A 21,006-nucleotide genomic window follows, 5' to 3' on the forward strand; every position below is an offset into this window, starting at 1 on the left:
CCCCATCTTCCACCTGCTTATCCTGTTCTCTTTGTTTTCCTTTATCCCGTTGCTTGGTTTTGCCATTCAAGTGACAAAGACTATTGAACGGTATTGGGGATGGGTCGGTAGGGCTACGTTTGTGTTTAGCTTTTTGATTGACTCGAGAACGACCGGAGGGGTATAGGAACGGTGCTGGTGTTGGTGTGCTTGTAGTTGGTGAAGTAGAGTTTTTGTCTTTGTCTTGAGGGTTCTGGGGACAGAAGAAGTAGAAGCGGGAACAGAAGACGAAGGCTGCACCGAATCGTCCTGGTGGAGACGATGTTGGGGCACCACCCTGTGTTCGCTTGCACTTGTACAGGGGGCACCAACGGCACACTGGGCACCAGCAAATCCGATAACGGGGACGGACTCGTCGCACTCGTACTCCCACTGGAAACGTGCACTTTACGAGTTTTGCTCCCCTCAAGACGAGCCATAGAGCGTCCGACAGCGCATACTTTTGGCAGTGTCGACTTTCGCTGCTCGTCCTCGTCGATACCTATACACCCAGACCGACCTGGGACAGTGGTCGGTGAAGGTGAGAACACATGATCAGAGGCGTTGATTGGCATGGAAGGGTCGAACTCGACGCGGGTGGGTGCAGTGGGGAGGTAGGTTGTGGTGAGTATGATAACGACGAAGACGGTTCAGCTACTGAGATGCTTTGTGGGACGCTGAGGGGAGTGGTGTAACTCGTAACGGACGAGCTGGGTCCAGGTGGATACACATGCTGGTGCTGCTCTTCTTCATGTGGACCTTGAAAGTCCCGCTGGGCGCTATTGTAGTTGTAAGTGAACAAGGAGTGTGCTTGGTTGCTATCGTGGCCCGGGATACAGAGTCGCAGAGGTGGAAGTGGACGGGCTTCTAGAAGAGAGTTCGAAGATATCGTCGTCGAAACTTTGCCCCTCTTCATACTTTGATAAAGGAAAGTAGCTTGGATGGCGTGGTGGCATGGGACTGAGTCGTGGATTGTATGGGTTTTATCCATGACAGAGGATAGTTGGCTTGGGTTCATGTTGGCCGACTGTTGTTGCGAAGGAGCAGGTAATGAGCGTGATGCTTGCATTCGTGATGGAGGCGGGGGCTGGTAGATGGCTGGGGTATTTATTCAATAACTCGTCGAATACACGCTCAGAATCAACGTACCTTGTGTTTGCCACTCGAAGGGCGGCCCTCGTTTCGTCCGAGACTGTCAAGATGGACCTAGATGACGACCTTTCGACCTTTCGATAAGTTGGAGGCCCTTGTCATGGGCGCTTCCACCTAATTCCGGCCCATGCGAGCTATCTAAGCTATTGGTGCCCGTCTTTATTGCTCCTCCGCGCGACCTGGGTAGAGTGGTAGGCAGGCCGCGCTGGCGGAACGCGTCCTTGCGCGATTCATTGTCCTCAACAGCTAACTTGCAGCTAAGTGCAGTATTGAAGTCTATTGCGAATTAGAGGTAATTAGGCCTTAGGGTTGAATTAAAAAAAGCAAGTAGCAGACTGCCGCAGACCTCATTGTGGAGGAAGAGAAGACCCGTCCGTATCTGGCGCGTTTCCCCACAGAAACCAGGAAGGAACCCGCGATGGTTGAAATTTGGTTGAAATATTGAGGAGTCGACAAGGAGTCGATCCAGACGTAAAGCCGTGTGAACACTCCGACACTGATCAAACACTTGCGCAAGTTTATTGCTCCACCCTTACACCCCACAACGCCCTCTTTTTTTTGCTTTCGATTGCCGTTTGCGTATGTTGTTCTGGTATACATATTTCGTCTCGATTGCTCCGTCCTCCCGAATCCTGATCCCTAGTAGATTGAAATACAGTTCGTTCAAGGCAAAATGAAATTTCAACAATCACGTCGAACGCAGGAAGGGTGTCACTTAGGACACCGGTTTCATCAACGTACAAGTCGTATGTGTATAAAGGGTATGAGGTGTCTATGGAAGATCAACAGTAACAGTGGAGGCGCATTAGATGTGTATGGATCTGTACGAGAGGCGAAAGGTGGAGGAGCACAGCAAGGCAATAAAAATAACGAAAAGTCCACACTGCCACGACATCTGGCGGTATGATAATGGGATGGTGTCTCATAACAGCACCATTTCCAAAGACAACAAGGTCTGATCCAAAGAGAACACGCAATGCGCGGTACATGGCGCATCTCTTAGCGGGTATAAATCCATGGGGTATAAATTTATTGCGCAAGGTCAAGTCCATTGGGTCAGGGTCGAGTCCAGCAGAAGAGGGAAGAGAATAAATTCTTGGTAAATAGACGAGAGCGAGAAGAAGCCTTCGATACATATGGGTGATGATCGCCGCCGCTGAAGGGCGGTTGGGGATAGTTTGCTGGAGCAAAGGGAGGAGGAGCCGGAGGTCCATGAAGAGATCGTTCACCGATACTGGCAGGGTGCCGCAAATCGTATTGATGACCGGAACTCGAGGGGAGGTCATGTAACACTGAGCTGCCACATGTGTGATCCATGGCTTGTCATGGCCAATCCCCAGAACTTGGTCCTTCCCATAAGAAAATCAACGCGTTTCATCCCCCCACGTTTCTCCAGGTCATATGCTTGGGAGCTGCGATGCCTGCGGTATCGCTGCTCGTATGCCTGAGCAGCTCTGCGCTTGTTATGTGAACTAAGCGAGCTGTACTCCCCAGGTGTGATGTTCTTTTGCAGTGCGTTGTACACGCCCTCCAGTACATCTCCAACAGTGACGTAAGAGCCATTCGACGCTGAGATACTGATAGTCCAGGGCAAATGTTCAGACACGATGCTCAGTTTCCTGAGTACAGGAGTTGTAGCTGGTTCCGTGAGATTGCGGCTGGAGATGCGATGATGATGATGATGATCGAGGATAGAGGATGGGTGATCCATAACATCATAATTGATGGCAGGAACAGATGATAATCCAAGGTGCGGATGGATGCACACCTGACTATTTTCGAGATTAGAGGAAGGATAGAACCGTACTCTTTTCCCTTTATCAGTTCTTCGCCCTCTTTGATCTGGTTCGCCTACATTGTCCGGCTTATGTTCAACTTGGGGCGCCTCGCGGAGACGAACTAACGTTTGATCATGGAGAGGGGCCTCTTCCACTTCTGCAGGCCGCTCGGTAGCTTTAAATTCTTCGTCTTCTTTCCTCTTCTTGAGGGCCAGCGCCATCATCCTCCAGGTTATATTTTCCATCCGCTGAGCATGAGGTGATGTTGCTTTCGTCTTTGCATACCTTCGCCAAATCTGCGTCGTCAATGGGTCCTCCTTTGCCAGTCGATCCAGATCAACATCCAGATCAGGCGCGTGTTGCAAATCAGGAAAGCTAGAAACTCTGCGAGAGCTGGAGGGATTTGTAGCCTGAGGAGCCAAAGAAAAGCTTTGTTGGCCGGAAATTGGAATGCTCATTGACATTCCCCTGGCTTTGTTGAAATTATCTTGTGACGAATGTGGATCCATGGCGGGAAAAGGGATGCCAACATCGTCTGGACTGTTAGTGAGACCGTGCTGGTAGAAAGACGTGTCAGCAGAGGAAGAGAAAACACTTGTACTAGGTCGACACGATCCTAGAGGGACGCCACTCACCTTGCTAGAATCAGGACTCGGGTCGTCGTCGTAGGCATCAATCGACGTCTTGAGGGGCGAAGGCTGTGCGAATGAGGCGTTGTGATTCGCCTTTTGTGACTGTGGAAGGATGGAATCGAGGAAGGCAGCATCCAGCATGGGATTATCCTCGTCATCTAGTTGACCTTCGCTATCCTAAAAGAAAGTGTGTCATCAGAATCATCGCAAGCAGCAGAGCCATTCCGATACTCGCCTCGCCAGAATCATAATGTTCATCAAACTTGATATTTTCATCTTCACCGTCCTTGAAGAACGAAGAATAGTCGCCCTTCATTTTCAAAGGGGATGGAGGCGCAAAGTGGTCGAAAATATGCGAAGGCCCTGGTTGTTGATCTTCATCACTCGAATCACCGTGGTCGCCCTAGAAATGATCATGGTCATCAGCCCATTCAGAGCAGAAAAGCGTATCAGAAAATCGCCTTGAAAAAATCACGATATTCGTCAAGTTTGGTGTCATCATCCCAATCGTCAACTTTCGACTTTGGGTGAGAATGCGAAGACCCTGGATTTCGTTCTTCGAGAAGAAGACGGCCCTCGTTCTCCAAATCAGCGGAAACGAGAGATGATATACTGAGCCGTTGAGATGACATGGATTTTTCTTGTAAGTAGACGGTACCTAGGGAAAAAAGTTAAATCCTTGACAACACCGTGTTTAGTCAACCTCACCATTCTTCTCTTCAACGATATCAAATGCCTCTTGAAGTCGATGCGGAAGGTCTTGCACTGTATATGTCCAATCATCATCCTAAGACCCACGTTACATCTTCAAATCTAGCAATGAAGTTTATTGCTCACTGAGTCTCGGATTACAGAGCACCAGTCGCTGTCATGGACGACTACAACCTTGGCTTTGGGGCACTGTAAATGCATAAGCAATTGATTAGTTTCGCATTCATGCGTTGCAGTAAGCAGTACCTTTTGTAGTATCATGTCAGTGACGTAGGTCGCGGGGTGAGCTGATAGTGGCTTCATCAAGATAGTAAGGATACGAAGAGGGGCATGAAACAAGTGGAAATGCTGACCTGTGCAGGAGTCACTGAATCGGTCAGCTTCGAAGTACTTCCGCGACCGTAGCCACATAAGGAGCTTAAGTGGCCTTGCAGATGATATTACTTGAAAAGCACACAATCACAAGAGACAGGAAACAACATACCTGGAAGTGAGCTTATGGCACCTAAAACTGATGTGATAGGGTTCTTGGGGGACTGCTCCGATGCTTGATCTTTCGCTGAAGCCACTATCTTCGATTGCAGACGTTCCCAGTCATCATGACCAAGCGTAGGGGTAAGAGATCGAACGAAGGTGCACTGATTTCGAAGAGGGGCAGAACCTTGAACCCCTAGGTCCACAAGCTCATCTTCTTCGGGACCAACCTTCGCCTCCACTGTGCCCTTGTAATCCCAAGCATAAGGCTGCCGACCATGATGTTCATTACCAACAGCTTCAAAGTTCAACAAGGTTACGCTGCCTTCAGGACGTTTCGACTGGAGATGCGAGTAGGTTGCAATTCCCCAAGCAGTGGTCTTATCACAACCTGTTACCATGTGAAGTTGACCATTGCCAATTTCCCGACCGCAAGGTCCATTGGCATACTGATACCAGCTTTCAGCGTGAGTCAATGCGTAATCTCTAAATCTGCTGATATTTTTCAAGTCTTCGTGATAAGCTCCTTGAGGCATGGTTAGAACAGCACCATCAGAACCGGAGCACTCGAATGTTGCTCCACTAAAACATCGTTAGCACCTCTGACAGTTAGATGTAAAAGGAATAGGCGACTTACTCCTGTTTTTGTACAGACGCGCTTGTCATATGGCTGTGCGCAGAATGCGCACGGACCTCGGAAACATCCGTAGGTCTGAGCGTAAGGCAAGAGAAGCCTTCGGGCAACTCGTCAGGGTTATTAGGATGTCCTGCCGGGAGACAGACATTGAAAAGGAAGTCAAAGCTACCATCCCATGCGAAGATGCCAACATCACCGATGCTGACACCTTGTCGTCGGTATGAGTGAGGAAGCCTCATGTTGGGTTGAGGAATCCAGAGAGGAAAGCCATGTTTTTTGAGATACATGTGTCGCTCGTAGATGGCGTTGGGCTCTTCTTCGAAGAGATTCTCGTCTTCATTGGGCGGAGAGTCTGGAGACTGCTCAAGGTCAGCACGTTCGCCACGCTGGCGAGAAAGAAAAGCAAACCTTGATTTCGGAAGATACTTCACTACCATAGCCTAAATGGTATCAGCACAAAGGAAGAATGGAACCCAGGGTCTTCTGAAAAACGATTCAGAGTACGTACCTGAATCTGTGGACGCATTGAACTCCTCTAGCAAGCTTTGTTCTTGGTCTGATGCAGATGAAGTGCTAGGACAGGGGAGATCCCTAGCCAACTTGGATGAAGTGCTAGCATGAGGCAAGTCTGTTACCGTGCCCAAAGTACTAGGCTTGCTGACGGCCAATGTGGAACGCGATGTGTCGGAGTCAGGTGCCCCAATATCTAACGGCTTTCCAATGATTAAGAGGTCTTTGAAGATATGAAGACTCCGTACTGATGATGAATGTAGCCCTGTTATGGTCCCTCTGCGAGTTGATAATTTCCCCGCCGAGCACACTTGTGGATGAAGCACCCGACAGAATGGATGCCCTGATCAACCATTCAGAATGACTCGTCGAATACATGCTTGCAACCAACGTACCCTATGCTTTCCACTCGAGAGGCGGCCCTCGTTTCGTCGACTGTCGAGGTGGACCTTGCCGTATATCTCTTCGAGTTCATTGCAACGTAAGGATGTGGAAGCGCCAGTCAACTGCGCATGAGCACTTGATGAGCACAGGTTTTTCTGAGCGCTTCCAGTCTAGGCGGATTTCCCATACTCATTTAGCGAGCTTGTCATCACTATTCAGACATTGGCACCTGCCTTCAACCTGCCTTCATTGCTTCCCAACTTTCGCGCAACTTGGGTAGAGTGTTAGGCAGGCTGCGCTGGCGAAATACGTTCTTGTGCAAGTCGTCGTCCTAAATGGCGCAGTATTAAAGTCTACAGTGAACGGGGGAAGTAAGACGCGGTCGAGGTTGATGTAAAGTACAACGCTGATGATGACACAGGATGACACTCAGTATCTGATCTTCGACTTCCACCTCTGCACCCATTGCCCTTATAAAATCTTTACCAGCAACTGCAATAACCTACATTTCGAACGATGACTCCCCCCCTAGGCGCATCCGTTCCCCAAAATGTTTGATGCAAAAAACAAAATCACACAGAACTGGTTCGCCACCTTCTATTGCAGGCGATGCAAAGGCTGTTTCCAGTCTCCTCTGGCGCGACATGTTACACAACTCCCTCACCTGGAACTTCAGGACCTTTTCTGGATGATCCAGCTCCTCACTGATCAACTAGTTCAATCGAAAGAGCAGAACTTTCGCTTTGAAAGACCCGCTGCTGGGCTTGGAGCGGCCTAACTTACTCCCGACCTTGCGTCGATCAATCAACGTGAATATTCGAGTTCTTAACTGACGTCGGGAACGCGTCGTCTCATACCGACGGTGGATCAGTGGAGAGTGGAAGGCTGCATGTGGTATATACCAATTTGGAAATCCTCGAAGGGTTTCCAGAGAGAGTGGGGATCTTGATCCTAGTAAGTAATGAACAGTGGGTGGAGCAAAGACGGAGTATAAGGACGAATCGGACCCGACGGTACTACTCATTCATGGAGCCGGACGGAGATGTTGAAACACCTTGACATATCCTGGGTACTTATGGAACGAAATGCGAGGGTGGACAGGTATGAGGCTTTGTGTCCACATGATCATGTTGGTGAATGTCACATCTCTGACTATGAGGACGACAGCTAACTTGATTTCTTGTAGGGTATGATCATCTGCCTTATCTTCTGCGAGTTCGAAACGTTTCTCCCCTTTCTCTACCTTCTATTCTCGCAGGTTCCCACCGACGTGGCCAGTCTATGCTCCAGCCGTGAAGGTAAGCTGACTCGATACCGTCCGCTGGAACCCTACTGATCAGGATCATCAGCTTGCCGACTAGAACATTACGCTGAAATCTTTGAGCTGAACATCTGGTTCTCGTCAAACTTCACATCGATCGATAGGGATCCCGCCACCAACAAGTGGAATGTATTCGTCACCCGGAGAGGGGCACATTTACAGTCGAGGACGTAGTCTTCGCAACAGGATTGGGCAGCGGGTCTCCCAATACGCCTTCATACCCTGGTACGTCAATTTCACGCACCTGGCAAGATAAACTATCTCACATATCGAATCAGCAAATAAGGACGAGTTTGAAGGGGAAATTCTGCATTCTAATGAGCACAAGAAATCGTCTGACCACGCTGGAAAGACAGTGGTTGTTGGCGCTTGCACTTTAGGTAAGCTAAGAACCTTTATCGTCGCCTTCGTCACCTTATGATTAAGCGACCCACGATATTGCCCAGGACTATTACATCCACGGAGTCGATACGTTGAGACTCAGTCTGGCCATGGTCATTGATTGGCTCACTTTCCCGTGGACGTGACCATGTTCCAGCAAGCTCGACGTATAGCACGTCCACAACAAATGGCTGGAAAGGATCAGGGATCAATGAAATGAAACGAAAGGGGTATGGGGAGCAAATTGAAATGGGTTCATGTTTATTTTGTAGACGATGGAAAATGGACAAAGGGAGGGGGTCAACTTTTAATAGGGCACGCAGTGACAACAGCACAGTTTTCAATCTTGGAACTCATTGAACGCTAGACATGACTCTGGAGTATCTGCCTCAACGTCAACGCCCCCGTCCGCCACACATCCTTCTCCAACGTCAAATTTCGACTACGCACTAGAACTCGTTATATATCCGTTGGGCTTCTTGGACGGCTTGAGGGCCTCCAGTTCGCCGGATATACCATCTTCCTCCTTGCTGCCATGGATTTCGCGATATAACCTTCGTCATTAGGGGGCGCTTGATTGTGAAGTTTGCTATTTATGCGAACGGACTTTCCCTTCAAAGAAATTGAGTCCGCCTCACCAGAAACATCAAACAAGTCAGGTTTGGCAACACCGTCGCCATCGTCAGTCGACTCTTTGATGTATCCAGGAAGGGAGAAGTCTCCGAAGGAGCTCATGTTATGCTTCGGTCGCTGGAACATGATCTTGATGATGGCGTTTAGCATGATGCGATGTTTGTTGTCCAAATCATTCTTGTCAAGTTTGAAAGGATCCTGGTCATTGTGTAAGCCATGAATCTCTGAATGAAGAAAATTGTGCAGAAATTTACCCAGCTAGAATCGCGATCCATTTTGAATTTGTTGTCGTAGGTGGAGTTGCTCTTCAGTTTCTGGATTTGCAGTGAAATGTATTCTGAGAAGGCGTCCGACCAAGGACTGTCTTCATCAACAATGTCAATGCCGAGACGTGCCTGGTCAATGAGTTGGTCGACATGATTACTGGACGGACGTAACCACATGAATGTTCACCTTGCTGGAATCAGAACTGTAGTTTTCGTCGCAGTCATCAACCGGCCTCTTGAGGGACCGAGGGGGGGAACACGACTGTTCAAAGGAAGGGTTATTCTTCACTTGTTGAATTCGACGAAGAATGGACTCGAGGAAGGCAGTATCCGGCTCAAGATTATCTTCATCGCCCAATTGACCTTCATCGTCCTGAAAATGGCTATGGTTACCAAACTCAGCGCAGTTGGGCCATCTAGATACTCGCCTCCTCGGAATCGTAATATTCATGAGGTTTAATATCATCCCAATTGTCAATTAGCTTTTTGAATGTCTGGGGAGAGTGCGGGAATCTCTCGAAAAGTTGCAGAGGCCCAGCTTTTCGATCGCTGAGTAGAGTGTTTGCTTCGTTACTAAAATCATTGTCATCCTAAAAGTGACAACGGTCATCAAGCTGGTCCAGAGTAGCAGAGCCGTCCACCCACCTCATCGGAATCATGACATTTCTTAGGTTTGATATCACCATCTCCATTGTCAACTACTTTCTTGGACCAAGGAGAGTCAACTTGCACGTCTAAAGAGGATATTTCAGGGGAATCGGAAAGTTGCGAAGGCCCTGGTTGTCGATCCTCGAAGAGAGGGAAAACCTCAACCTCTAATTTGCCGGAGACGTCAGGTAATCTACTAGGGTGTTGAGATGGCCTTGTTTTCTCTTCTAGGTAGACGGTACCTGGGAAAAAAATGTTGAATCCTTGACAACACCGTGGTTAGTCAACCTCACCATTCTTCTGTTCAACGACATGAAATGCCTCTTGAATCCGACGTGGAAGGTCTTGGGCTGTATACCTCCAATCATCATCCTAACATCCGCTTTACACTTGAGGTCAAGTCATGAAGTTCATGACTCACCGAGTCTCGAATCACAGAGCACCAGTCGCTGTCATGGACAACTGCAACCTTCGCTTTGGGGCACTATAAAGGTCAAGGACTGATCGGTGGCAGGTTATGTGTGTGTGTGTGTAGTAATAAGCGGCACCTTTCGCAGCATCATGTCAATGACATAGGTCGCGGGGTGAGTTGCTGTTGTCTTCAAGATGATAAACATTTGAAGAGGGGTATGATATAACCAGAAGCGCTGACCTGTGCAAGGGTCATCGAATCGGTCACCTCGGAGCTACCCCCGCGTTTATGACCACGCAAAAAGCTTATGCGACCTTGAAAATGATGTTGGTTGGAGTGCCCACAATCGGGGGAAGCAGGAGACAGCGTACTTTGAAGAGAATTTATGGCACCTGAAACTGAAGGGAAAGGGCTCTTGTGGGATCGCATTGATGCTTGATCCTTCAGTAAAGCCACTACCTTCATTTCGAGACGCTCCCAGTCATCAACAGCGATACCAGGGGTGAGCGACCGGATAAAGGTACACTGGTTTCGTGGAGGCACGGAGCCGTTGACCCCTAAATTCATAAGCTCCTCCTCTTCAGGACCAGACTTCGCCTCTAGCACACTTGCATAATCCCATTCATACGTTGTATATGAAGAATGTCGACCTTGACCTTCGTTACCAACAGGACCGAACCTCAAGAGGGACACGTTGTCTTCAGGACGTTTCGACTGGAGATGCGAATATGTTGCGATTCCCCATGAGGTTGTCTTGTCACACCCCTTGAGGCATTGCTAGAATAGCGCCATCAGAACCGGAGCATTCAAACGTTGCCCTGCTACGACCTTTGTGAGTGCCCCTGCGATGTGGAAGGGAACAGCGACTTACTCTCGCTTCTTTACAGCCCGACTGGCTAAATGGCTGTGCGAAGAATGAGCATGGAATTTGCAAACATCGGTTGATTTCAAATGAAAGGGAGAAAAGCCTTCGGGAAGTTCGTTAGGGCTACTTGTGTCCCCAGCGGGTAAACAGACGTTAAAGAGGAAGTCGAAGCCACCATCTGAAGTGAAAATTCCCACATCGCCAATGCTGACGCCTTGCCGTTGATATGAGCGAGGAAGTGTCGTGTTGGGCTGAGGGATCCAAAGAGGAAAACCATGCTGTTTCAGATACATGTGACGCTCGTAGATGGAGTTACTGGATTCTTCTTCAACGGGATCGCCCTCCCCTGTGGGTGGAGACTGTCCGGTGTCAGCACGTTGGCCACGGTGACAAGAGAAAAAGCCAACCTCGATTTCTGGAGATACTTCGCTCCCACCAAGGCCTGCATAGCAGCATGACGAAGTCAGAACTCAACCCAGTTTTCTCCCGAAAACCCATTGAAATTATGTACCTGAATCGTTGGACACACTGAACTCTTCCAGCGAGCTCTGTTCTTGGTTTGATGGGATGAAGTGCTCGAATAGGGCACATTTTTGTCCGAGGATGAAGTGGTAGCATGAGGCGGGTCTCCCGAAGTAATAGAATTGCTGACGGCCAAGGTAGAATGCGATGTGTCGGAGTTAGATCCCCCAATATGATTATCTAAGTGCTTGCCAATGATTAGGAGGTCTTTGACGATATGAAGCATGCGTACTGATGATAAATGTGGTCCTGATATGGTCCCTCTGCGAGTTGATAATTTCCCCACCGAGCACACTTGTGGATAAAGCGCCCGAGAGAATGGATGCCCTAGTCAACTATTTAGAATAACTCGTCGAACACATGCTCAGAACCAACGTACCCTGTGCTTTCCATTGGAGGGACGGCCCTCGTTTCGTCGACTGTCGAGGTGGACCTAGTTGTACGCCTCTCCGAGTTCATTTCAACCTAGCGATTTGGAATTGGAGGTGCCATGAGCACAGGTTTTCCTGAGCGCTTCCAGTCAAGGCCAAATTCCCATGCTCGCCATTTAAGATATTGGTGCCTGTCTTCACCAACTTCTTCGCAACCTATTGAAGTCTTGACTCTTCAGTGAACGGGCGAAACGAGAGGCGGTCGGGACAGATGTAAACGTCGGGTTTCGTTTGGGTTCCCGTTCTCGTTGCTAAACTCTTTTCACGAGTGGTCCCTCGCTTTTCTGGCAAGAGTCATTTGTAAAATTCACTTGAGCTTGCGCCAGGCTTGCACCTCAACGTCTCAACGTTCAACCCGGACACGTCACGTGATTCATCAGCAACACCGAATTAGTGTCATGTGTATGAATGAGCATGAGTAGAGCGAGTTGGGTAGGGTTATGCAGAAACGATTCCCGCTACGTTAGTAGTGGTTGACCCAGTCTAAGGTGGAAGTGGTGGATGCTGGAGTTGAATTCGTAGGACGAATTGGAAGGCCCAAACCATAATGAAAGGTGGTTTAAAGTTGGTTTAAAGCGGCCATATGGTACATATATTAATTGTAGTACATCAATACATAGCACTATCTTTGCCACTGACCTGCAATAGATACAGCTTTACTATGCACCAGCCTAAGCTTAAGCATAAGGCAGTGACTATCCCCACGGTAGTTCGTTAGGTGATTGGCGACTTTCTCTACAGTTTTTTTCCCAATGGACATCTACCAATGACTCCGAAGACGATGTTATGACTCGAAACATCTATCACCTTCCTTATGACCGCCCTTCTTCCAAATCCTGTGTGTGTTTTTCGGCCAATGATGGCGCCGTCGAAAACAGCCGGTCTTGTGCAAACGAATGATTGATGCAAAAAGTGACCGTTTCGTGCAGCGCATACTTTTGGGGATGAAGCAATAACAAACGGCGCTAAGGCTGGCCAAAAAGAGCGCTTGGACATTCAAAGACACACAAGATCGCCGTGGATAAGCCATGTCAAGTCATAGACGTAAACACGACACTCTCCATCTTGATAGCCCCAAACACGCGGAACGTGCGGACATTACCCATCCCATCGCTCGAAGTCTGCAAGTCCGACACCTGCCCATTCGCATCGAGGTGTATATGCTGGAACCTCTGATGCATCGAGCTACATAACATCCCAAATCAACAAAACGCCAATTTCAAGCATGTACATATGTAGGACAAGGCATAACACACCTTTCGTATTCATACAGAGCCTCCTGCACCAATTCATCATTCACATCTTCTGTTTCGATGGCATGTTCTACCAGTTTATGTTTGCACGATAACAACGTCCTCATATGTCTCGTCGTGTACATCTCGAGTTCTTCCGCCTCCATGGGGAGATAGGTTGACGGGAGGAGGAGGAGACCCGTAGTTGGGTTCATCTCTGCCTCGCTTACAGCAGCTTCGTCTTGGTCTTCCTCAGTGGAGGGATCGCGATGAGCGAGGAAAAGATGCATGACTTCCATAAGCTCCCCATATCCGAATATATCTTTCATCATTTGCGAGATGAACGTCTCGGGATGGAGGGAGATGCCATATGTCTTGGAGAGCATGTGTTCGAAAAGGAATTCAAAGTTGAGAGGCGGGGTGATGGGGGGTTGGGGCGGGAAGATGATGGCATCTTCAATCAACTCCAGTCGTCCACCTGGGGAGAGTACGCGATAGACTTCTTCGAATACGTGTGCCCATGAGCCTGTGGGTATACAGAGTGTGAGGCATGACATTCTTATCAAGTCGAAGGTGTTGGAGTCGAAGGGGAGTTGGTTCAGGCTGGATGGTACATATGAATGAATGAAGATGAGGACGAGAAAGAAAACGTTGTGGAACACGTACAAATTTCCCCGAATGAACTCGATTTGACGCTTTACCCTATGTTCGACGGCGAGTGGTAATAAAGCCTTTGAAATATCCACCTTGTCGTACCCAATCACCTTGGTCCCGTATCTGCTCCATTTTATGGCAGCTTCAACGACCCAGTGTCTGTCGTCTATCGAGTAAGTCGCAGTTAAGAAGAGAAAAGCACACTAACCCTTGTCCACATCCAAGGTCAAGTACTTGTCGAGGAGGCGAGGACCCATAGTCATAGAACGTCGGCGAGTCAGTCGTGTTCAAACGGCGTAACAGCTCCCCCGTCCATCTATCGCTACATCAAAAGTCAGCAAGATCAACTGACAGTAAAACACAGTAGAAACGTACTGGTCAAGAAGAACAGCATCAAACGGATTCAAAGGATAACTCCCAACCCTCGACTTGCCTCCCGTTTCCATTGCGTGTTCCCCACCATAAGCGTTCTCAGCACCCATATCAGTAGCCCTCCGAATATCAGATACCTTCTCCGCCACCTCATCCCATCCAACTCCCACTCCCAAATCAACTGTCGGCCCAATCAAACACCATGAACTCGAGAGATTCGAAGTCGACTCAAATTCCATCGACATCGGCATCATCTGCATCTCATCTCCGTCTTCCACCTGCTTATCCTGCTCTCTTTGTTTTCCTTTATCCGGTTGCTTGATTTTGCCTATCAAGTGATAAAGACTCTTGAACGGTGTTGGGGATGGGTCGGTGGTGCTGGGTTTGAGTCTAGCTTTTAAATTGACTCGAGAACGACCGGAGGGGCAGATGAACGGCGCTGGTGTTGGTGTGCTTGTAGTCGACGAAGTGGCGTCTTTGTCTTTGTCTTGGGGGCTTTGGGGGACAGAAGAAGTAGACGCGGGAACAGAAGACACAGCCTGCACCGAATCTCCCTGGTGAAGACGATGTTGGGGCACCACCCTGTGGTTCGCTTGCACTTGTACAGGAGGCATCAACGGCACACTGGGCACCAGCAAATCCGACAATGGGGACATGCTCGTCGTACTCGTACTCCCACTCGGAACGTGTACTTTACTGGCTTCGCGCCCCTTAGGACGAGCCAAAGAACGTCCGACAGGGCATACTTTTGGTACTGACTTTCGCTGCTCGTCCTTGTCGATACCTATACCCCTAGACTGACCTGGGACAGTGGCCGGCGAAGGTGAGAACACATAGTCGGATGCGTTGATTGGCATGGAGGGGTCGAATTCGACGCGGGTGGGTGTAGTGGGGAGGTAGGTTGTGTGTGAGTATGATGACGATGAAGACGGTTCAGCTGGTGAGATGGTTTGTGGGATGCTGAGGGGAGTGATGCATTGCTTATCGGACGAGCTGGGCCCAGGTGGATATACATCCTGGTGCTGCTCTTCTTCATGTGGTCCTTGGAAGTTCAGATGGGCGCTACTGTAGTTGTTAGCAGACAAGGGGTGTGCGTGATTGCTGTCGTGGCCCGGGATATAGAGCCGCAGAGATTGAAGTGGGCGAGTTTCTGGAAGAGAGTTCGAAGATATCGTCGTCGAAACTTTGTCCCTCTCCATACTTTGATAAAGGAGAGTAGCTTGGATGGGGTGGTGGCATGGGACCGGTATCTGATAGCCGTGAATTGTACCCCTTCTTTCTAACCGAAGACGGTTGGCTTGAGTTGAGTAGGTTTTATCCCTGACAGGGAATGGTTGGCTTGAGTTCATGTTCGCCGACTGTTGTTGGGAAGGAGCAGGTAATGAGCGTGATACTTGCATTCGCGAGGGGGGCGGGGGCTGGTACGTCGCCATCACAAAATCATGTAGATCACTGGGGTGTTGATTCAATAACTCGTCAAATACACGCTCAGATCAACGTACCCTATGTTTGCCACAAGTCGAGGGGCGGCCCTCGTTTCGTCTGAGACTGTCAAGATGGACCTAATAGACGACGACATTTCAACCTACTGATAAGTTGGAGGTGCCAATTACAGCATGAGCATAGGCTCTTATCGTGGGCGCTTCCAGTCAAAGCGGAATTCAGCGGAATTCTCATGCTCGCTTAGCGAGGTATCTAAGATATCGGTGCCTGTCTTCATTGCTCCTCCGCGCGACCTGGGTAGAGTGGTAGGCAGGCCGCGCTCGCGGAACGCGCTCTTGCGTAATTCGTTGTCCTCAGAATGGAGAAGTATTGAAGTCTATGGCGAATTAGAGGTTACATAGGGTTGAGCTGAAGAACGCAAGTCTGCAGACCTCATTGTGGAGGAAGAGGAGACCCTTCCCTAACTAGCGCGTTCACCTGAACAGAAAACCAGGAAGGAAACGACGGCGGCGATGGTTAAAATCTGGTTGGAATATTGAGGAGTCGATTCACATCGACGCCAAGCCGTGTGAACAATCTGAGATCTGACCAGCGCCATCGTGATCAGATTGCTTCCACCACGGCTGCCACTGTGAGTATCAGTTTCTCGCTTTCCTAGCACCAAGGTTGATGGAATTTTTCTAGTCATCGTTCTGTGATTTACCTAGAGCACCTAGTCAGGCCGGATATAAATTTGCGCTGAACGACTAGCTCAATCGAAAGTGCAGAATGTTCGCTTGAAAGGCGAGCTATTGGGCTTGGAACAGCCTTACTATCCCATCTTGCATGGATCAACCTGAGGAGTGGAAGGCGCATGTGGCGTATACCAATTTAGAGAGCCTCAAAGGCTTTCCGGAGAGAGTGTGTGAATTGAAAGGATCCTGAATCATGGTCAATGAGAGCAGCAAAGACAGAGGGAGAGCGAGTTTATGGACGGATCGGACCCGACGGTACTCATTGTTGAAGCCGGACAGAGTATGGAGTCAGGTATGAGGCTTTGTATCTACATGATCCTCTTCGTGAATCTCGCATTTCTGACTATGAGGATGACAGCTAACTTGATTTCTTTTTAGGGTATGATCATATGCCATACATTCCGTGAGCTTGAAGCTTTTCTCCCCTATCTCGACCTTATATTCTCGCAGTTCCCACCGACATGGCAGGTCTATGCTTGAGCCGTGAAGGTAAGCTGAGATAACACCATCCGCTGGAACCCTTACTGATCAGGATTGACAGCTTTCCAACTGGCTAGAGAATTACGCCGAAAATTTTGAGTTGACCGTGTGGTTGTCAAACATCTGGTCGATCGATGGGTCCCGCCACCAGCAAGTGGAATGTATCCGTCACCAGGGGCAGTGGAGAGAGGCGCACATTTACAGTCAAGCACGTAATGTTCGCCACAGGATTGGGCAGCGGGTCTCCTCCAATTACGCCTTCATACCTGGCATGGTACGTCAATTGAACGCACCTGGCATTATAAATTATCTCACATATTGAATCGGCAAAAAGGACAAATTAAAAGGGGACATTTTGCATTCTAGTGAGCACAAAAAAGCGTCTGACCACGTTGGAAAGAAAGTGGTTGTTGTTGGCACTTGCACTTCAGGCTAAGAACCTTCATCATGCCTTCGTTATCTTATTTAAGCAGCCCACGATATTGTCCAGGACTATTACAACCACGGAGTAGGCATGTCGAGGATCGATCTGGCGATGGTCATTGATTTGCTCACTTTCCTGTAGGTGTACATAACCAGCGAAGCTCGTCATGTCCACAACAAATAGCTGGAAAGGATCAGGGATCAATGAAATGAAACAAGAGGGGTATGGGGAGCGAATCGAAATGGGTTCACGGCCATTTTGTAGACGATGGACGATGGACAAAAGGAGAAGTTCAACCTTCAATAGGGCACCCAGTGACAACAGCACGGTTTTCAATCTTGGAACTAATTGAACGGTATACCATGACTCTGCAGTATCTGCCTCAACGTCAACGCCCTCGCCTGCCACTCATCCTTCTCCAACGTCAATTTAGCAACGCTCTCCTCCAACTCCCCCTAATACTCCAACTTCCTCTTCCAACTTCTCCTTGCTGCGAGGACAAACCCCCTTCGCTTCCACTCAATCTGCTCACTCTCCGTGGTGTTGGGCGCGAGAGGCTCATCTTCGTCCTCTTCTTCCTCTAGTGCCTCGGCCCTAGGGCGCTTGCCGGCAAGAACGGTGGATACACTGGAGAGGTTTTTAGGTGAAGCCGCGGATGGGCCGGCGTACTTCCGCGGCTGTGTGGGCGCATCGAGGGGTAAAAGAGCTTCGGGTCTTATGCCCTTGCGTGTTCCCCTGACGCAGTTGTTGCGCTGGTCATTAGTGTCAATGGGGAGTTGGGATTGTCAAGAAAGGAGAGGAGGAGATTATTGTATTAGGTCGACACGATTCTAGGGGGACGCCACTCTCACCTTGCTAGAATCAGAACTCGGGTCGTCACCGGACGACCCGCAGGCAACAATCGACGTATTGAAGGGCGAAGGCTGCGCGAGAGGGGCACAGCTACCCGCTTTCTGAAATTGTTGAAGAGCGAAATCGAGAAAGGCAGCACTCCGCACAGGATTATCCTCGTCACTTAGTTGACCCTTGCTATCCTAAAAGCAACCGTGGTCATCTAATTCGTTGCAAGCAGCAGAGCCATTCAGACATTCGCCTCGCTAGAATCATGATATTTTTCAATTCTGATATTTTCATCTTCATCGTTTTTGAGGAACGGTGGAGGGTCAAGTTTCGAAGGGGATGGCCATGGCCCGGAGTGGTCGAAAATATGCGAGGACTTTGGTATTTGATCCTCGTCACTCGAATCGCCCTAAATATGATTACGGTCATCAAACCCATTCAGAGCAGCGAAGCCTTTTAGATAATCGCCTTGTCAGAATCATAGTATTCGTCAAGTTTGGTGTGATCCCAGTCGTCAACTTCTGGTTTCGGGTGGAAACGTGAAGGCCCTGGCATTCGGTCGTCAACTAGAAGTCGGCCTTCGTCCTCCACTTTAACGGAAACGAGAGATGATATACTGAGGCGTTTCAATCTTTCTTGTAAGTAGACAGTACCTAGGGAAAAATTATGAGAACCCTGACAACACCACAGTCAGGCATCCTCACCATGCTCCCCCTGCACGATATCAAACGCCCCCTGAATCCGGCGTGGAAGGTCTTGGACTGTATATGCCCAATCGTCATCCTAAGATCCACTTTACACCTTCAAATCTAGTTATGAAGCTTATTGCTTACTGAGTCTCGGATCACGGAGCACCAGTCGCTGTCATGGACAACTACAACCTTCGCTTCGGGGCACTGTAAATGGACAAGGATTGATTAGTTTCACGTTCGTGCGTCGCAGCAAGCTGTACCTTTGTAGTATCGTGTCAATGACGTAGGTTGCGGGGTGAACTGCTAATGCCTTCGTCAAGATAGTAAGGATATGAAAAAAGGTATGAGACAAATGAACTCTGCGCTAACCTGTGCAGGAGTCATTGAATCGGTCGGCTTGGAGGTACCTTCGTGACCATGGCCACGTAGAGAACTTAAGCGGCCTTGATGTTATTAGCTGTGTTGCGCACAATCACAAAAGACAGGAAACAACATACCAGGAAGTGAACTTATGGCACCTAAAACTGACGCGAAAGGGTTCTTGGGGGACTGCGCCGATGCTCGTTCTTCCGCTTTTGAAGCCGCTACCTTCAATTGCAGGCGTTCCCAATCATCTTGACCAAATGCAGGGGTAAGAGATCGAATGAAGGTACACTGATTTCTTGGAAAGGTTGAGCCTCGAACCCCCAGGTCCACAAGCTCATCTTCTTCGGGTCCAACCTTCGCCTCCACTGCGCCCTTGTAATCCCAAGCATATGTCGGGTACGAAGGCTGTCGACCATGGCTTTCATTACCAACAGCTTCAAAGTTCAACAAGGTTACGCTGCCTTCAGGACGTTTCGACTGGAGATGCGAATAGGTTGCGATTCCCCAAGCAGTCGTCTTGTCGCAACCTGTTACCATGTGAAGTTCGCCATTACCAATTTCCCGACCGCAAGGTCCATTGGCATACTGATACCAGCTTTCAGCATGAGTCACCGCGTCATCTCTGAATCTGCTGATATTTTTCAGATCTTCGTGATAAGCTCCTTGAGGTATGGTTAGAACAGCGCCATCAGAACCAGAGCACTCGAATGTTGCTCTACTAAAACCTCGTTAGCACCTCTGAACATGTAGAAGGGATAGGCGGTTTACTCCTGTCTTTGTACAGACGTGCTAGTCATATGGCTGTGTGCAGAATGTGCACGGAACTCGGAAACGTCGGCAGGTCTAAGCACAAGGCAAGAAAAGCCTTCGGGAAGCTCATTAGGGTTATTAGGATGTCCTGCGGGGAGACAGACGTTGAAAAGGAAGTCAAAGCCACCATCCGACGTGAATATCCCAACATCACCGATGCTGACACCTTGTCGTCTGTATGAGCGAGAAAGTCTCATGTTGGGTTGAGGAATCCAGAGAGGAAAACCGTGTTTTTTGAGATACATGTGACGCTCGTAGATGACGTTACTGGGCTCTTCTTCGACGAGATTCTCCTCTTCATTGGGTGGAGACTCTGGAGACTTCTCAAGGTCAGCACGTTGGCCGCGCTGGCAAGAGAAAAAGCCGACCTCGACTTCGGAAGCTACCTCGCTACCACCAAGGCCTGAACGGTGAGTAAGAAGTTGAACTCAGGTTTCTTTGTAAAACGATTGAGAGGACATACCGGAATCTGTGGACGCACTGAATTCTTCCACCGAGGTTTTTTCTTGGTCTGATGCAGATGAAGTGCTAGAATAGCGGAGATCCCCAACCGACGATGAAGTGCTAGCATGAGGCAAATCCCCCACCGACCCCGAAATCCTGGGCTTGCTGACGTCCAAGGTAGCACGCGATGTGTCGGAGTCAGACCCCCCAATATCTAAGGACTTCCCAATGATTACGAAGTTTTTGAATATGTGAAGCAGGTGTACTGACGATGAATGTAGCCCTGTTATGGTCCCTCTGCGAGTTGACAATCTCCCCACCGAGCACACTTGTAGATGAAGCACCCGACAAAATTGATGCCCTGGTCAACGGTTCAGAATAATTCGTCGCATACGGGTAGAGAACCAAGTTCCAACGCACCCTGTGCTTTCCATTAGAGGCGTGGCCCTCGTTTCGTCGACTGTAGCGTTCACTTCAACCCTACGATATGGAGGCGCCAATCAACTCTGCATCAGCACAGGTCTTTCTGAGCGCTTCCAGCCTTGGCAGAATTCCCATGCTCATTCAGCGAGCTCGTTATCACTATTGGTGCGTGTCTTCATCGCTTTCCAGCTTCCTTGTGACCTGGGTAGAATGGTAGGCAGGTCGCGCTGGCGTAACACGTTCCCTGCTATTCCTTGTCCTCAGCAGCATAAAACAGTGAGAGACGCAGTATTGAGTTAACAGTGAACGGGCGAAGC

At 49.1% G+C, this 21,006-nt stretch overlaps 7 protein-coding genes across 7 annotated transcripts; 2 read left to right on the plus strand and 5 right to left on the minus strand.

Moving 5' to 3' along the window:
- Positions 1 to 520: 520 nt before the first annotated feature.
- Positions 521 to 1,087, minus strand: LACBIDRAFT_314325 (uncharacterized protein; the record flags this gene model as incomplete). The annotated part of the gene is made up of 1 exon (XM_001888928.1): positions 521 to 1,087. One exon carries the CDS (start codon positions 1,085 to 1,087, stop codon positions 521 to 523), a length of 567 nt encoding a protein of 188 aa, XP_001888963.1.
- Positions 1,088 to 1,830: 743 nt separating this feature from the next.
- LACBIDRAFT_295783 (uncharacterized protein) lies at positions 1,831 to 6,387 on the minus strand (the record flags this gene model as incomplete). Its single annotated transcript, XM_001888929.1, has 12 exons — positions 1,831 to 3,505; positions 3,584 to 3,738; positions 3,812 to 3,983; positions 4,289 to 4,345; positions 4,418 to 4,480; positions 4,538 to 4,734; positions 4,776 to 5,347; positions 5,403 to 5,788; positions 5,811 to 5,842; positions 5,911 to 6,135; positions 6,161 to 6,255; positions 6,308 to 6,387. The coding sequence occupies 12 exons, from the start codon at positions 6,385 to 6,387 to the stop codon at positions 2,453 to 2,455; spliced, it is 3,087 nt and encodes a 1,028-aa protein (XP_001888964.1). The 3' UTR covers positions 1,831 to 2,452.
- Positions 6,388 to 7,338: 951 nt separating this feature from the next.
- On the plus strand, positions 7,339 to 8,119 carry LACBIDRAFT_334166 (uncharacterized protein; the record flags this gene model as incomplete). The annotated part of the gene is made up of 5 exons (XM_001888879.1): positions 7,339 to 7,397; positions 7,555 to 7,594; positions 7,722 to 7,842; positions 7,896 to 7,997; positions 8,064 to 8,119. The coding sequence occupies 5 exons, from the start codon at positions 7,339 to 7,341 to the stop codon at positions 8,117 to 8,119; spliced, it is 378 nt and encodes a 125-aa protein (XP_001888914.1).
- Positions 8,120 to 8,338: 219 nt separating this feature from the next.
- On the minus strand, positions 8,339 to 11,803 carry LACBIDRAFT_295784 (uncharacterized protein; the record flags this gene model as incomplete). Its single annotated transcript, XM_001888930.1, has 13 exons — positions 8,339 to 8,440; positions 8,515 to 8,829; positions 8,886 to 8,991; positions 9,065 to 9,270; positions 9,543 to 9,787; positions 9,820 to 9,934; positions 9,967 to 10,029; positions 10,198 to 10,734; positions 10,829 to 10,861; positions 10,975 to 11,181; positions 11,352 to 11,551; positions 11,577 to 11,671; positions 11,724 to 11,803. The coding sequence occupies 13 exons, from the start codon at positions 11,801 to 11,803 to the stop codon at positions 8,339 to 8,341; spliced, it is 2,304 nt and encodes a 767-aa protein (XP_001888965.1).
- Positions 11,804 to 12,806: 1,003 nt separating this feature from the next.
- Positions 12,807 to 15,612, minus strand: LACBIDRAFT_334168 (uncharacterized protein; the record flags this gene model as incomplete). The annotated part of the gene is made up of 6 exons (XM_001888931.1): positions 12,807 to 12,960; positions 13,032 to 13,610; positions 13,674 to 13,820; positions 13,870 to 13,983; positions 14,037 to 15,485; positions 15,536 to 15,612. 6 exons carry the CDS (start codon positions 15,610 to 15,612, stop codon positions 12,807 to 12,809), a joined length of 2,520 nt encoding a protein of 839 aa, XP_001888966.1.
- An 832-nt stretch (positions 15,613 to 16,444) lies between these two features.
- On the plus strand, positions 16,445 to 17,126 carry LACBIDRAFT_314331 (uncharacterized protein; the record flags this gene model as incomplete). Its single annotated transcript, XM_001888880.1, has 4 exons — positions 16,445 to 16,534; positions 16,589 to 16,624; positions 16,752 to 16,964; positions 17,025 to 17,126. The coding sequence occupies 4 exons, from the start codon at positions 16,445 to 16,447 to the stop codon at positions 17,124 to 17,126; spliced, it is 441 nt and encodes a 146-aa protein (XP_001888915.1).
- A 443-nt stretch (positions 17,127 to 17,569) lies between these two features.
- LACBIDRAFT_295785 (uncharacterized protein) lies at positions 17,570 to 20,824 on the minus strand (the record flags this gene model as incomplete). The annotated part of the gene is made up of 9 exons (XM_001888932.1): positions 17,570 to 17,866; positions 17,966 to 18,148; positions 18,788 to 18,850; positions 19,016 to 19,089; positions 19,144 to 19,727; positions 19,781 to 20,225; positions 20,286 to 20,487; positions 20,537 to 20,627; positions 20,751 to 20,824. The coding sequence occupies 9 exons, from the start codon at positions 20,822 to 20,824 to the stop codon at positions 17,570 to 17,572; spliced, it is 2,013 nt and encodes a 670-aa protein (XP_001888967.1).
- Positions 20,825 to 21,006: the final 182 nt, after the last annotated feature.

The sequence above is a fragment of the Laccaria bicolor genome, genomic scaffold (genome assembly GCF_000143565.1).
Source record: "Laccaria bicolor S238N-H82 LACBIscaffold_60 genomic scaffold, whole genome shotgun sequence".
NCBI lineage: Eukaryota > Fungi > Basidiomycota > Agaricomycetes > Agaricales > Hydnangiaceae > Laccaria > Laccaria bicolor.